This window comes from Tuber melanosporum (assembly GCF_000151645.1).
Source record: "Tuber melanosporum whole genome shotgun sequence assembly, scaffold_168, strain Mel28".
NCBI classification, from domain to species: domain Eukaryota; kingdom Fungi; phylum Ascomycota; class Pezizomycetes; order Pezizales; family Tuberaceae; genus Tuber; species Tuber melanosporum.
This window is the reverse complement of record NW_003298828.1, coordinates 87,637-103,021: the sequence shown is the minus strand read 5'-3', so window position 1 is coordinate 103,021 and position 15,385 is coordinate 87,637. Positions and strand designations below refer to the sequence as shown.

Below are 15,385 nucleotides of genomic sequence, written 5' to 3'. Positions count from 1 at the left end.
ATAACGGCGCGGACTAGCCCAAGGAACTTGATCATTGGACTGTTAAGTACTCGTCACAGGCAAGAAGTATCCGAAAGCCAGGGGGGTAAAACACGGTTGGTGCCAAGGGGCAGAGACAGTGTGTAACGAGATTGAAAAAGGGTCATTTCGGTACCTTATTTTATCCAGAATGTTATAAAAAACATTGTGAACTTGATGATAATGATAAATTCTATAAAAAAACAGTGTCTTCAACAACAAAAAAAAAGTTAAAAAATTATCAAATAAGAAAACAAACAATTGAAAGCTATCTACCATGTCATATGTTCCCCATTTGCATTGATAACAGCCTCAATTCGTGCTGGCATGGAATCAATGAACCCCAAGATATCCTCCGGCACAATTCCTGCCCATTCCTCAACAATTGCTGCTGCCATTTCATCCTTTCCCTGTGGGCGTGGTGAGCGTTTGTTGAGATTATCCTTTAAAAGATACCAAACATCTTCTATTGGATTAAGATCAGGAGATGAAGGGGACCAATTCATCTTCGGCATTTCATAAACTTCTCGAAATATCTGAGTATATATTGCTCTATGAGCAGAAGCTCCATCTTCCATCATCTACAAACTGTAACCAGCCTGCTCACTTGCTTGGTGCCAGAAGGGCTAAAGAACAGGACTAAGCACATGGGCAACATAACTGCATGCAGTTATGTTGCCCCAATTATCCTTTTGCCATTGGATTAGAGGAGTCTTTTCTCCTTCTAATATCCCCTTCCATATTATGATAGTTTTTTTTTTTTTCAAATTTAGGAGCAATACACGACTCCTCATAGGCTTCACCAGGCCGTTGAGTCACCCATACAGTCCCATGAGAGCCCAAAAGCCAAACATAACATTCATCAGTCCATATGACTTGACGCCAGTCCTCTATTATCCAATGCCGGTGCGATAGTGCAAAGTCTAGATGCTTTGCCCCAGCTGTATCACTCAGGAAAACCTTCTTCTGTGCCTTGCATCTGTTAGGAATACTAGAACCCGATACCTAGGAACCACCCTAAGTAGGGTAACCCCACTCGGAATCGGAATCTCTGGTCTCCAACACCTCCCTCCGGCTCCTGTATGGGGCCCACGCGTCATCATATATATCAATCTCAGTTGCGTCCTGTGACTATATTACTACAGAATTGAAGGTGTTAGAATAACACCATATACGTCATCGCCGTCTGTCCAACCGGATCCTGTTCGCAGGATATATGAGAGGGGACCTTCGGCTAGGTCTGGGAAGTGGAACAGAGTAATTCCGTCAACTACTCAGAGAGTTACTTGGCTTCAAAGACATGACACCTTTGGCATGGGCCGTAAGTAACGGGACAATTTCGCACAAAGAGATGGTATCAAATGGTAAAGGATCTCTACTAGAGACCAATACATTTACATCCACCAGAAGAGTCTAGAACTCCAAAAGACACTACCAAAGAAGCCAACGAACTTCACGGAGTGTTGCAACTGGGTTTCAGAACATGTTGTAGCCATCGGGTGATTCCTAATACTACAATGGTTACTGAAATCTACTACCCAGAGAGCAACCAAGGGTTACCGATCGAGGGATTAATTACCAATCTGGTGGAATAGCTTTCTGCGAGTTAATAGGAAGTCATCCAGAGAAAATATATCGGTTGGGTATGGAGTTACAAAGGATCAAAGTCAGATGACCTACAATGGTTGTAATGACGACCACCTTTGCAGATATAGCTGTGGATAAAACTGATCATTTTATCAATAGCGAAGACAATTGGAGCCAACTCAGTTCAACTTAAGAACTAGGCTATAAGTCTAAAGACTCTGCTAATCGGGATATTACTATTGGGGACAGCACATTTCCTAAGAAAAAATATCGTAATTACCGAAGAGGGTGTGATGGTTTTCAGGGTCCACAGGTGTTCGCACCTTGGAAGAAAACTCGACGTCACAAATTACGAATGAAGAAGTACATAGTTGTATGATAAATAGATGTAGTCCGCGAATACTCAGACGTGGAATATAAATATTGAAGTGCCTCCCAAGCTTTAGACATCATCAAGAAACAGAGAAGAGACCTTAACAATATAATATTATTTTTATGATTCTACCCTACTTTATCTATTTTACTTCGCTCCTAGTAGTCATAAACGAAATGAGTAAAGTCCGAGCCTTCCTAGACAATCTCCGTCTACAAAAACGAATCTCGATTGGCCTAGACCACCTTGAAGTCTATCAAGTTGTCTCCGCCTAACAGCGTCACTTATATACCTCCATGGCAAATGCCTTCCATAGGGTTTTTTCATGGGCCTGAATCCCACAGAGTTCAGCAATGTCACATAATGGCATCTGGCAGTGAAGGCTATCTTGGGTAGCTGCTTCAACCAAGTGCCACTGGGTTGGGCTGTCAATAGAGAAGGGTCAACACTTTCTCTTCTTTGGGGTAGCAGGAGCATGGCAAATGTCCCAAACAGTACTTATTTCCAAATTTTGATCCTCGGCAATACGTGGATATAACCATCCTGCTCTAAATTTGAGAGCCTGCACATAGCAGTGGGTCTTGTAATTGGTCTCATGGGTCTTCACTGGCATTTTCTATCAAAATGGTTAATGTTTTCTCTATAAAACTTTCAAATTTTTGATTTCTTACCTATTTTCTGATCGCGATATGCAGGAAAGTAGCAATTCTGTGGTGTTGGCTTGGCCCAATCTGGGTAAAAGGCACTTTATTGCATGTCACACAGACCGCCTAGGAACCCCAGCACCAACAGCGTTTCACTCCCCCTGGCTTTCGGATACTTCTTGCCTGGGACGAGTATTCACTGCCCCGGTGGTTGGGTCTCCGAGTGACGGCACATGTTCCACCAGGGTTAGGGCTGCTTCTCATCCACAGCCTTCGAAAGCTTATCATACCAGCTACCGTATAATGTTTTAATTAACTTATAGTAGCACAATTCCCCAGAATCCAAAACAACCAACCAAGCTATCCGCTACCCAACCCGAATGCCGCTAACCCCGCCCCGCCTCTCGCCCCTTCTCCACCACCTAACCCGCCGCTTCCCCCGCTCCCCACCCCTCTTCAAATTCCGTCCCCGCCCCCACTCCACGACCCCAGCGGGGGCCACCCCCCGCGGCCTCCCAAAAGCCCTCAAGAAATACGCCGCCCGCTTCCGCGACCGTCCCTTCTCCCACATAACCTCGTTCGTAATCCTGCACGAGCTCACGGCGATCGTGCCGCTCGCGGGGCTATTCCTGTTCTTCCACAAGACGCGCTGGACACCGCCGGGATTGCCGGGGGAGTGGGTGGTGGCGGGAGTGGACATGTTTGGTAAATATGTATGGTAATAATTTATTATGTTTTCGGTTTCTTTCTTTCTTGCTCCCTTCCTTTCTTGGTGATTAGTGGGCTGATGATATGTGGGGGAGATATAATAGGTCCGGAGGGAGGGGTGGCAGAGGTTTAAAGGGGACGAGGGGGCTAGGCTGTTGTTTGAGTGAGTTTTTCTTTCGATTGGGGGATGAGGGTGGGTGGGGGCTAATTGTGGGGGAGGAGGTAGGGTGGCTACAGCTTGGGCTGTTGTAAAGGCTTTACTGCCCGTTAGGATTGCGGCAAGTCTTTGGGCTACGCCTTGGTTTGCTAGGGTTGTTTTGGGGGGAGTTGGGAGAGTTGTTGGGAGGTGGAGAAAGAAGGCGGTGTGATATCATACCATATTGCCAACGCGGGTGACCTGCTCTTGGTATGAGCGAGTATAGACGTTCTTTGGTTTAATTTGATTGGGAATACGCTTATTATAGACAAAATTTGGGGATCATGGTATCGTAATTCATTATATGAGCGCGATAATCCCCGCTCGATTGCGGGGCCAAATGTCTAACTGTGTGTCGCCATGTTGGTGAGTGAGAAGTCATGAGAAGGTCCCTCCTCTTCCTGTGATAGCTAATTTCTCCAGATTATAATCATAATGCCCCTAGCTTCCTAGCTCATTCCCTCTCACTCTCTTAACCATCAACTGCCCCCTTGTAACTCGACCAAGCTATTCATCTTAATGTCGATCGGCGCCGGTCGCGCTTTCGGATAGGTCCCCGTAGCATCGGCGTATTCTCTCAACCTCCTCCGGACGTCTACAACCCCGTAAGCCCCATCCCAACCGAGCTCCCCATAAGGAAGAACAACCCACCCATCAAAGCCTGCCCCAAAAGATTCAACCCCCAACTATCCCTACTCTTCCCCGCATCCGTCGGCTATTCCCTCCCTCTATATCAGCCCCACCACCACCGCCACCCAAGAGGAAATCTAAAAACTCACCGCAAATCCAACTCCCCAATCCCTTGTCCCAGACGCATACACTAACTCCCTATCCCCCGTATCAAGCAACAACCTCCGCAACTCCTCGTTCTGCCCAAACTTCAGCATGAGCCCCTCGCGCACGAGGGTGTTTCGCATCCCGTTCCACACCTCCACCTGCAACCCGTTTATGCGCCGCGAAATGCTCATGATTAGCGAGACGTCCGACGTTGTGAGAATGTCCTCCGCTGCGCGGTGGTCGTAGAAGAACAGCGCTTTGCGGTATTGCAGGTATTGCGTCAAGCTCGTGAAGTAGCAGCAGACCCCCGGCGGTGCTGTGTTGCCAGGACCAGTGGGGGAGGAGGTGAAGGTGCAGGTGTGGCTGAGGCAGAAAGGATAGTAGCGTAGGTCGTCTTCACGGAAATAGATTGGAGGGTTGGTGTTCATTTTTTCCTTTTTCCCTTTGATCTCTTTTGCTTTTGGGGGGTAGGTGGTATCGTGGTTGGATTGAGAAGGGAGTGAGGTGGAGAAGGCAGTTCGATAGAGTTGGAGGTGGGATGGATGTTCTGTGTAACGGATTTGATGCGGGGGTTGCACGGACTGGGATGTGATGTGATGCAAATTGATGAGAATAGATCGAGGACTGCGGGCGTGCAACCATACCGGTAGTGGACTGTACTGTAATGGATGAGGTATTTGTAGCTGGAGAAATACCCATAATGTACGACCATACCTATATTATAGGATAATACGAATCGAACGATGCTGGGCCATGATAGTGAGGTAATGGCTCTGCGAGCGGAATGTGTTAGATAGGGTACAGGATAAGTGCGATGAGATGTCAGAACGGGAGGTGGCGGCGGGGAGAATCCAGTGTTTGCAAAGAGGTTTGTCAAGGGTGGGAGTGATGTATGATAGCGGAAATAGTAATTGGAGAAGTAGGAAGGGAAGTGCGGGAGGTCATCTCAGTAGAGATGATAACAGGCAGGAACGAAGGAGAGGGTGAGATAAGAGCCACAGTGGGACGAAGTAGATTGGTTGATCATTCAAAGGTAAAAAAATGATCATTTCCATTGAAGTGCTTTTTTCTCGGAAGTCTTCAAAGATCATAAGAAACCTGCCCCCGCCATGACAACGGGTACAGCGGAGTGGTTAAAAAAAGCAATAAACCTCCTTCTGCGTACAACCAATTATGTCCAACGGAATGCGCTGCACATTCGGCATAATATTTAACGAGTGAGATATGATGCTGGGCGCAAGGTACCTATAAGTCATGGGGCGACGGGACTCAGACTTTGGTGTATACAGGCGCAAGTAGACATTAATTTACAAAAGGTATCTCATCATTAAAGCAGAGAGATTCATCATACTGTAGGCAGAGCATAGGCATCTAAGAAAGTAAATACAAGATACCCCCCCCCCCCGTTGAAAGAACTTCAAATGTCACACCAACGTCCCAAATGCACAATCATAAGACAGCACCGGTACTCCAAACATTTCCGCAACAATCTTTCACACTGTATACTACCATGTCCATCACTCTAGACCTTCCTTTCCACCCTAACGCCCGAACCGCTCCACCAACTCGCACTTTCCTCTCTTTCCACATCCTTCTTCGTCCCTTCTCCACCCACCTCCCCTCTTCCCTCTCTCGCCAACAACCTCCTCACGTTCTCCAACTGCTCCTTCCCAGGCTCCCACACCAAATCCCACTGAAACATAGTGGAAATATTCATCTTCCTCTCTCGGCAAATCTCATAATAACTCGTAAGCAAGAACGGCTGCATAAGGCTCGGCAGCAGATCCCTCTTGTTAAATATGACATCCTTAGTCTCCATAAGCCTCCTCATATGCCTTAAGTATTCCCCCAGTCCCGCACCCTTCTTCGACCACATGAGCATTCCGGGAATAATCTGTCTCCTCGCACCCGGCTTGGCCACCGCAGGCGAAGACCGTGTAAACGAGTAGGCAAGATCAGGAGTCCCGGACCAGAGGTGTATACCAGACGTGGCGCGAGGGTTGCACTCGATAGCGACAAGCCGATCACCCGTTTCTATAAAGTCGAACGCAATCTGTCCATCCACGCCCGTGAGCATTTCCGCTATCCTCTCAACGTAAGCGCGGATACCGGCGTGCTCGATCGATTGAAAGTAAACGCACGAGGAGTCGTCGATAGTGTCGACGACGGGATACACGCTGAATGCGAAGATCCTCCCGTCCCGTAGGATAGAGTATGAGCAATACCTATTCCCAGAGATCCACTCCTGCGCGATGTACTCGCTCTCGGGGCTGACATCAAGTCCATCCGGTAACGGGGTGTCGGGCTTCAAATGATAAAGGTTCTTCGCTGCACGACCGTACACTGGCTTCAGTGCTAGTTCCATCTCCCCGTGCGGTAGCGCTCGCACGCCGTCCATATCCCGACACAGCCATGCGCGGGGGCCGTCGCAGCCAGCCTTTCTCAGGAACCGGCTAAACTCCCACTTGTTGTGTAGACGTACCAGTGTTCGGAAGTCCGGGGCAAATAACCGTTTCCGCACGATCTGGTTGTTTCTGTCTCTGACGTCAGAGGTTTGCTCGGCCAGGTGGAATAATTCCTCGTGCATTGGTATTATCAAGTCTATTTTCGCATCCACCACCGCGCGCCGTACGCCCTCTGTGTACCCTTCTGCGTCAACATGTGGAGCGGGAACCCAGTAACTTTTCACGACAGAGTTGGAGAACTTGCACACATGGTAATGCATTGGATCCACGACGTAGACATTGTGACCCGCCAGTTTGAGCTGCCGCGCGAGGTCTATGGACACTGGGAAACGGCCATTGCTCAGGAGGATGTTCAGTGGTGTTGTGCATTTCTTCCTGGATTTAAAGCAGTGCATGGCGAGGTCGGATTATGAAGGGTGAAAGCGCGGGCGTGATCTACCCATCATGTTATTATATTACAAACAATGACAACGTGGGGTGGTTTCTGCGCTGTTTTGGTGGGCAGGAGGTGACATCACTGCTGCGTCGGGTTGTTTGCTGCCGACAACCCCGCGTTATGTCGGGTATTTCTCGCACAACCGGTAATGGGAGCTTCCGAGGTTAGTAAGTATCTCGTACTTTCTAAAGGCATTCACAAGGAGTTAGGAACGATTTGTGGTCTGTGGACTTTTATTCGGAAGTAGGCTCCGCTGCTGCTTGGTGTGGCGGTCTCCTCTAAAGATCGAGTCTGGATATGGAATCTGGTTCTTGACAGCGGCTTGGCGAGGAGGGGAAGTGATAACTTATGATTCAAGCGGTGGAAATAGATTTCCCGGAGGGCTCGGATTTCTTGGGGAGCTCTTTCGATAATTTTCAGAAAACACCATCATTGGAGGAGAAACAGAGAGTGGTTAAGGCCGCTTAAGTCGGCTTCTTCAAATATGCTCTTTGAAGGAGAATTGCTCGTGAATGGGGGTGTTTTGCCTGTAGTGGTGCGACAGCTACACGTACAGTCCCCTCAGGAGGCAGAGGGTCCTGCAGGTTCTGGTACCAAAATTTCCATATTCGGTCGGATTAACCGCTTGAAGGGCGGATGTAGTTTGGGGTGGGAGGTGTTGAGATCGCGAGATACCGGCATTTCTACCAAGGCGTGAAAGCGACGCAGCAATCGTGCTCGGGTACTGAAATTTGGGGTGGCTAAGGATTCTGTCAATCGATAGATAAACCTGTGGAAAGAAACGCGGGGTTGTCAGAAACCCAGACTAGTTGCATTGGTGTCTATTTCTCTAAAACTCGACTTTTAGTGATTCTGAAGGTCCTCTGGAAGTTTTGAGTAACCTATGGCCAATTTATGCTGAGACTAATTATTAATTATTACCTCGGGATACCGGTACCTTAGCATTGGTGAGATAAAAATGTGTTTGTGTTGAGAGCCAGACTTTATGAGATGAAGACGATGGTTGATTGTTGAAAACATGTAAAGATAGAAATCAGGAAAGGAGGAGAAAAACGCGGGTATTTAAAGGGTAAAAACGGTGATGTTAAATCCTCACAGACCATGTACTTCCAAGTCCTCACACTCCTAATCCCAATTCCTAAAGCTTTCTAACACTTCTAACAGTTTAGTGTCCACTCCCAGTTGTTTGTGTCTACCAGAACCCATTATGTTCCATTTATGTTGACTATCTACTCACCGCCCCATAGGATCTTGCTGATCTTTTGTTCCGGTTTTTTCGTTCATACATTGTTGGAATTGATTGAGGAGGACAGTGAGCTGTGGTCGATCGTGGAGGTTACAAGAATGTTGCAGGAGGTTTCTCTTGTTTGGGGGTTATGGTGATTTACGGAGAAGGTTTAAGGTATGCAAGGGGCATGCGTGGAGGAAAACAGACATGTGTGCTGATTCACCGAGGATCAAGATGATTACAATAATATGTTTCATAATATTATATAGTCTACTGTATACTCCTAGCTTTAGAGTACGAGTACGAGTACCGATACTGTAGTCTACTTGGGGTGGACAAGAGGGGAATGAAGTTTACCACTTATCTTTCCTATCTTTCCCACAATTACCTATAACGTCTAGGTCCCCTTCTATTCCGCTCATTCTATGGCTGCACGATTTATTAGTTATTCCCCAAGACCCCAGGGTGTAATCCGTGCATGCGGTACGATGATGAGGACTTACAGCCAGGAGGAAGAACTTGATACTGAGGTCTCTCAAAAGTATCGCGCCATAGCCTACACAAGTTTCTAGGCGCACGGAATGCTCTTCCAATGAATTATTGTTCTTGAGATCCCACGAATCCACGTCAGATTTTGATATAGGAAAGACCGAGTGATATCTAAGGTACAAGATAGTTTCCGTTGCAAGACCCGCTCGACTTCAATTACTGAACACAACCAGCATCAAATAACTAACCCTTATAAAAGACACTGTGCAACCCCTCACACACCTCTTTGTAAAGGGCCTCACGTCTCGTATCCCCGGGCCCAACTGTCTTATCCCATGCATGCGCCGCTCCATCAACCCTCCTATAAAAAACTTTCTTTCCGACTCCCTCGCTCTCCAACCTAACTCTAAAGCCCTCCGCCTCCTGAAGAAGCTCATCCCATTCACAAGTATACATATAAATTACCGGCGGCAACTCCCTCAACAGCTCCTCGCTCGCCACTCCCGGTGACAAATACGGTGAATCTAGCGGCACGCTCTTCGGAGGATACAAGTAGCTCGCATCAAACATATCCGTAAACAGCTTTGGAAGTTCCTTATCCGGCCTCAAGTTGGTGCTCCGCCTGTTAGTGCGGGTCGCAGTGAAGTCGGTGCTCGGATACCAAGTTGCGATTGCCACAATCACGAGCTGTGGAAGCGCCGGCTGTCGTCTGTATTCCTCGTGCAGCCTTAATGGGACCGTGAAAGCCATATTCCCCCCGGCCGAGAACCCTGAAATCCCGACCCTCAGTGGATCAATGCGCAGCTCCTCCGCATGAGCGGATAGGTACAAAAGAGCGTCGACGCCATCTTCGATAGCTGTGGGAAATGGATGCTCCGGCGCGAGACGGTAGTCCACGCTTACTACTATTGCATCCGCATGCGAGACGACCGATGCCGCCCAGCGTACGTCGTCGGTGGCGTGGCCGAGCGTGAAGCCGCCGCCATGGAAGTTTACCACCACAGGGTATTTGCGCGACGAGTCCGGCCGGGGTGGGTATGAGGGTGGGGTGTAAAAGTAGAGGCTTATTTCGCCTTTTGTGGGGGAGACGGTCATGGGGATGTTTCTGGTGAAGTTGTGCTGTGGAGGAATGGGTGGGGAGAGGCGGTGAAGGCACATTCCCGTGTTCATTAAGGTACGAAAGAAGTTTGCTTCTGCTTGGAGAAACCAACGGGGTCGAGGCATTTTTGGCAGGATGGAGATGGAGGGTGTGTCGACACTGAAGAGCCGGTGTTGAATGTTGTCCTGAGAGCTCCATGGGAATAAATTCGAACTGGAATCTTTAGTAGAACTGGTTTAGAAAAGACTCCGAATGTTGACATCCCTTGGATATTTATAATAAAAGTAATTTACAACTTTCCCTGAGACTAAAAAGAAATGAAGTAGTTGTAAGTAAGTTAGGTGGCTATCTTGTGATGTATGTGGGGTCGAGGGAGGTCCTACTCGTAGGTCCCCGGTGGTGTCATTTCGACGAATGAACCATGCAGGACCAGGCAGCACTCAAGCGTCTAATGATAAGTACCAAGCACTGTATGATACTCGGGTATCATAGTTAAAATTCTTGGTGTTTAGTCTTTTGAGGACCACGTGATGTACGATACACCAATTTACGCGTCGAACCCTGCTCGTAGAGCCTGACCAAGCTCTCAACTTAACTACAAGCACCGTCACCATCACCACACCCAATCACTACCTTCGATTTCAACTCCCTACTTTCCACTCCCGGTATTCAACAAACCACCACCTTTGCAGGATCCGCCATGGCCGACCAGACGAAGACTGCTCCGGTTGATGAGTACCGTGTTATGTGGACCACCGTATGTTGTTGTTCCAGGAGCCTCCCGTGTCTGCTAATTTAAGCCTCGAGGTGGTTCATTGCTAACGTTAATAGAACAAAACCCAGAAAATCAAGAAATGGCACGACGGTTAGCCGCATTTACTTCTCGGGCATATCCAAGCTGACATTGACAGGATTCCTCCGCTACCATTCATTCAATAGGCGCATGCTGGTCTATGATGATGGCCGACACCTCGTGGTTCTCTTCCACCATCTTGTTTTTTTCGCATCCCCGAATAATTAAGCTGACCTCAACAATCTATAGGCCGATATGTACCTCCGCGATCGGGAATTTCTGGGTGAAGGGGACGAGCTCGAGTTTGAGCATCACCTTGTTTCCATTGAGGACTTTCATGGTTCGGTAAATCAAGATCTTACACCAATCTTCTCGCCGGCTCTACAACGGAAACAAGTATGCACCTTTCTTCGTGTCTGAGGTCGAGGGGCCCACTGACGCCACTAGGCTGCCGTTACGGCAGCATCTACAGTTCAGACACCTACACCGAACCGACGGAGGGAACCGGTGGGGGCTTCGAGAGGTGGAATAGCCGGTGCGCAGAGTGCTAGACAGCAACGACCTGCAACTCGAGAACCATTTACGCCTACAACCGTACAGGGAGAGAGCAGAGATGTACTAGGGAATGGGCACATGACCACACCTAGTCGACCAGCCCAAGCTCCGACCACAGTCCCGAGGATGAACGGACAAGGAAAAAGGAACGGAGTGACGAGTTTAAATACTCCAGGTCGACAGGATTATCCACCTGTAGCAGGACCGGGAAGAGGTGGACAAGTGAATAGAAATATGGGGGTGGATATGCCTGGCCCGCAGGCTCGTGCGCCGATACCGGCTTATAGGGGAAACGGACAAGTTAATGGAAATATGAATACAAATCCACCAGTCCGAAATTCACATCCGACTCGACAGCATATTGTTTACCAACCTCAAGCTAATGAACAACCGATTAATTTTGGGCGCACTGGATCACCAGCTCCACAGCGAGCTCCTCCACCAGCCCCTCCGCAACCGGCACTATGCCACCAAAACCACAACACACGCTCCCACGGTCGAGCTCCTCCTTTAGTCACAGAAGTGGCACAAACGAATGCGCAATTGCCTACCCGGCGCCCACCCCCGCCCCAACGTCCCCAACACCAGCCAAGGAACAAGGTACTAGAGAGAGGGCGCCCTGTAACTACTAGCCGTCAGATGCCTGCTCAGGTCAATAGGTCAGGGAGCGTTACCCAAATATCGCCACCTATGCCCCAGGGACGTCCGGTATCCCGAGCTAATCAAAACTATCCAGTATCTCAACAAACTGAACCCCCAGCACAGCAAAGGCACAGCCCCCCAGCTCCTCGGCCAGGAGGTCGTCCACCTCCTGTCACACACAGGGTTCCTAGCCCAGTTCCTGCACCACCTCCCGCACCGGCCCAAGCACCACCTGACGAACCTGCCCCTACAGCACTAGCAACATTAAGCAAAATAAGACAATTCAGCGCACCATCTCGTGCCCGCCCACCCCGACAACCAACCGCACCACCGCCACCACCACAGAGATCCCCAGAATCTATCCAAGTCCCAAGCTCGGCCGCCGAACCCCCACCCCACATATCCAGATCTCCCTCCCCACGTGATAGACCACCGCCGCCACCACCCCTTCCCCAAAACCAAACCTCAATTCCCAACTCCAGATCTCCATCACCCACCCATAACCCAATAAACCGCCCACCAAAGCGACCCTCAACCGTCAACGACGCAAACCAACCCCCGACCAAACGCACAACCCAATTCCAATCCGCTAGGAGATTAGTCGAACAAGAACAAGATGAGATCCACGATGTAGATGATAGCGACGACAACAACGTGGCAGGACCCATTCGTCAGGGCCCTGGGGTGATAAAGTTGTCTTCCACCTCTGGCCCGAAGAAGAAGATGCTGCTGTGTGCTCGGCCGCCGACGTTCAAGTTCCCGCCAAAGCGGCCGGAGGGGGGTGGGGATGGAAATGGGGACGAGAATAGGGAGAGACCGAAAACTATAATTGACGAAGAGGATTATGATGAGTGGGATGATGAGATTATGAGTATGTATTAGATAGAGGTGCATTGTGGATGATGGGATGGTTTGGCAGTGGGTTGCGGTGCATGGAGGGGCTTTCCTCTTTTTACTTTTCCACTTTTGCTGCTGCTCGGGAAATGTATCGTGCCATACTGTAGATTGGCTAGCGTTTTCGAGATTTTATCATACTTGACTTGAATTATGTGGGATACGGCAAGTTAATGAAACTGGTTGGCTTGTTCTCCCCCCCCCCCCCACACCCTACAAATGCTCGGATGAGATTATGCAATGCCGGAGAAAAAATATTTTCGGGCAGTTCATATCCGGTATCCGGGTTCAGGGGATGGAGGGTAGAGGCAGGGTGTGGATAGAGCGATCTTGAAGAGCAAGTAAATGCAGTGTAAATGGTATGGTATTACTGTACGTACGAGTAGAGTTTCCAGACATCTCGGAATGTCGCGATCACCGGTAGACCAAAATCGACCAGGTTGCGGGACATTATTATCGCAGAACCCGTCCATGAACGTCCAACAGCTGGGGAAGAAAGATCCATGTCCAACCTAGTTTCTAACGGGCAATCTACCATGAGTCATAATTCATGCGTCTTGCCCCGACTTTACGCAACTTAGCCCTGCTGGTGGTAAGTTGTCATTGCATGATATCCACCGCGCAAAAGTCGGACAGCAAGCCACGGATCCGCCCACAGGCAGATATCTCCCGGGCCCATACTTAGAACACACGAAGAGAAATAGAGCAACGAGCAGTTAACCAGTCCTGTTCCCGGAGCGGGCAATTTCCCACGACCACCAACTCCACATATTATATCCCCGAAATATAGCGCGCATTCGCAATCGCTGCGCCGTGACCACAACTTCCAGCATCGCTGGCCAAAGCGAAACAGCCTCTACAGAACTCCGTAGCAAAGCACCCACATCCCGACTCAATATTCCACGCCGCGAACCGTATCTCCTCTCACCGCGATCCCGGATGCTGGATTTAAGCGTGCCCGGCCATTCACGGGAGAACAAGGTCCAGATGAGACATAGTGTTCCGCGCACAAGATTTTTCTTAATTATCATACCCCCCCGGCCGTTAGTAGGTGAAGATACGTATGATAGTCCATCATGCCAATGCACTCACGCAGGTAGTTGCAGGGTCCGCTACTAGCAGCTCCCGTTCGATCCGTGAATATGATACACACACACACACTTACAGACAAGTCCCGAAAACTCCCCAAGGTCAGAATAGCAATCACGCTCGATCACTCGGAAGCCGGCTGCTGATACCGGTATCTGCTCAGTAGTAGTCCATGCCCACCAACCATCTCCTCGTAATATTTTTAACTTTGGGCGTTATCGCCAAACTCTTCTGGGGCGCTCATTTCCCTCATAAGGCTCGAAAGAAAGGGGTGGCGGTTTTCCGCAACTCTGACGGCACGAAGGGCGGGCGTACAGTACCTTACAGTAAAGTGGAGAGTGGTTTCTTGGAGCTGTAAGGAGGACTTTGACGCTAAAACGTGCCCGGGCCGATTTATATATCATAATATTATTATTATTATATTTTCTTTCGTGTTCTTAGCTTTTGGGTTCGGGGTGAGTGAGTGCTTGAGGGGTATTGGTTGAGATAGCGTGGTTGGGAGGGATATGTTTAATACCATAGCCTGTATCGTACCGGGTCAAAACGTTTCGTCCGACCCGGGTTTTACACCAGAATTAGACGCCTTCGAACAGACGATTCCCCACGCTATCATGCCTTGCTGAAAACACTTTGAAAATTCCACCAACTTGACAATTACCATGTATTTAAATCTCTAGGAGTAGAACTGCGGGGGATCGAAACTGTGTGCATTATTTATAACTGCGTCGGCTTGTGTGAAAGGTGACCAAAAATTTTCTATGGGGCTCTATACAGAAAGGTAAATAAATGGTAACCAATACCGCAAACTGAATTGACATTTTCCCTACCTCGTTATAATTCTTGGGAATTTTTCAACATTTCCCATATTGTCTATGGGCTTAGTGATGTTCTGCCGAACTTTTGCGGGTTTTCATAGCCATTGTGGTGTGAGAGAGGATGGCGAAGGTGGCGACTTGTGCAGTACCAATCCCTGAAAACTACCTCACACCATATTCCGCTGCGCCATAAGGTATTTATTATACAACATTACATCCCTCATCCAGGAAAGGAGGGGGGCTAAAACACAAGAGGTACGATATCTACTCGAGTAGTTCACTCGAGGACACTGGATGACAGCTGACAGCGTTAGGCATATCTTGAACAAATTCATTTTCATAAAGGACATGGACCTAATGCAAATTCTGGATGGAGCTGGTTTGAGGCAAACTTCTCATTATTATGGGTTTATTTGATTTGTTAGCTCACTTCGCGCTTGGTTGGGGTCGGTGTTGAAAATGGTGGCAGTTCCACTCTTAATTTTTTACCAGCTTCTCGTAAGGGTGGTAGTCGTGGGTTATGCATATGCAAAACCGGTATCCGACTGTGGTACTGGGAACCTAGACGATATACTCC

At 48.8% G+C, this 15,385-nt stretch overlaps 4 protein-coding genes; 1 reads left to right on the top strand and 3 right to left on the bottom strand.

Moving 5' to 3' along the window:
* Positions 1 to 3,800: 3,800 nt before the first annotated feature.
* Positions 3,801 to 4,783, bottom strand: GSTUM_00003347001 (uncharacterized protein). XM_002836947.2 has 3 exons: positions 4,306 to 4,783; positions 4,178 to 4,241; positions 3,801 to 4,121 (listed from the first exon to the last, which is right to left on the bottom strand). Exons 1-3 carry the CDS (start codon positions 4,729 to 4,731, stop codon positions 4,006 to 4,008), a joined length of 606 nt encoding a protein of 201 aa, XP_002836993.1. The 5' UTR covers positions 4,732 to 4,783; the 3' UTR covers positions 3,801 to 4,005.
* Positions 4,784 to 5,684: 901 nt separating this feature from the next.
* On the bottom strand, positions 5,685 to 8,214 carry GSTUM_00003346001 (uncharacterized protein). XM_002836946.2 has 2 exons: positions 7,418 to 8,214; positions 5,685 to 7,359 (listed from the first exon to the last, which is right to left on the bottom strand). The coding sequence occupies exon 2, from the start codon at positions 7,161 to 7,163 to the stop codon at positions 5,826 to 5,828; it is 1,338 nt and encodes a 445-aa protein (XP_002836992.1). The 5' UTR covers positions 7,164 to 7,359; positions 7,418 to 8,214; the 3' UTR covers positions 5,685 to 5,825.
* Positions 8,215 to 9,164: 950 nt separating this feature from the next.
* Positions 9,165 to 10,145, bottom strand: GSTUM_00003345001 (uncharacterized protein; the record flags this gene model as incomplete). The annotated part of the gene is made up of 1 exon (XM_002836945.1): positions 9,165 to 10,145. The coding sequence occupies one exon, from the start codon at positions 10,143 to 10,145 to the stop codon at positions 9,165 to 9,167; it is 981 nt and encodes a 326-aa protein (XP_002836991.1).
* Positions 10,146 to 10,626: 481 nt separating this feature from the next.
* Positions 10,627 to 13,051, top strand: GSTUM_00003343001 (uncharacterized protein). XM_002836944.2 has 5 exons: positions 10,627 to 10,777; positions 10,852 to 10,885; positions 10,932 to 10,996; positions 11,063 to 11,209; positions 11,261 to 13,051. The coding sequence occupies exons 1-5, from the start codon at positions 10,721 to 10,723 to the stop codon at positions 12,890 to 12,892; spliced, it is 1,935 nt and encodes a 644-aa protein (XP_002836990.1). The 5' UTR covers positions 10,627 to 10,720; the 3' UTR covers positions 12,893 to 13,051.
* The last annotated feature ends 2,334 nt before the right edge of the window (positions 13,052 to 15,385 follow it).

Bases quoted from the DNA above. Each gene is read 5' to 3' on its own strand.
- GSTUM_00003346001 (XM_002836946.2), bottom strand. From the start codon at position 7,163: ATGCACTGCTTTAAATCCAGGAAGAAATGCACAACACCACTGAACATC.
- GSTUM_00003343001 (XM_002836944.2), top strand. From the start codon at position 10,721: ATGGCCGACCAGACGAAGACTGCTCCGGTTGATGAGTACCGTGTTATG. The intron at 10,778-10,851 runs GTATGTTGTTGT...TAACGTTAATAG, and splicing joins ACCGTGTTATGTGGACCACC to AACAAAACCCAGAAAATCAA. The intron at 10,886-10,931 runs GTTAGCCGCATT...TGACATTGACAG, and splicing joins AATCAAGAAATGGCACGACG to GATTCCTCCGCTACCATTCA.
- GSTUM_00003347001 (XM_002836947.2), bottom strand. From the start codon at position 4,731: ATGAACACCAACCCTCCAATCTATTTCCGTGAAGACGACCTACGCTAC. The intron at 4,242-4,305 runs GTGAGTTTTTAG...GGGAGGGAATAG, and splicing joins ATTGGGGAGTTGGATTTGCG to CCGACGGATGCGGGGAAGAG. The intron at 4,122-4,177 runs GTGGGTTGTTCT...ACGGGGTTGTAG, and splicing joins TTTGGGGCAGGCTTTGATGG to ACGTCCGGAGGAGGTTGAGA.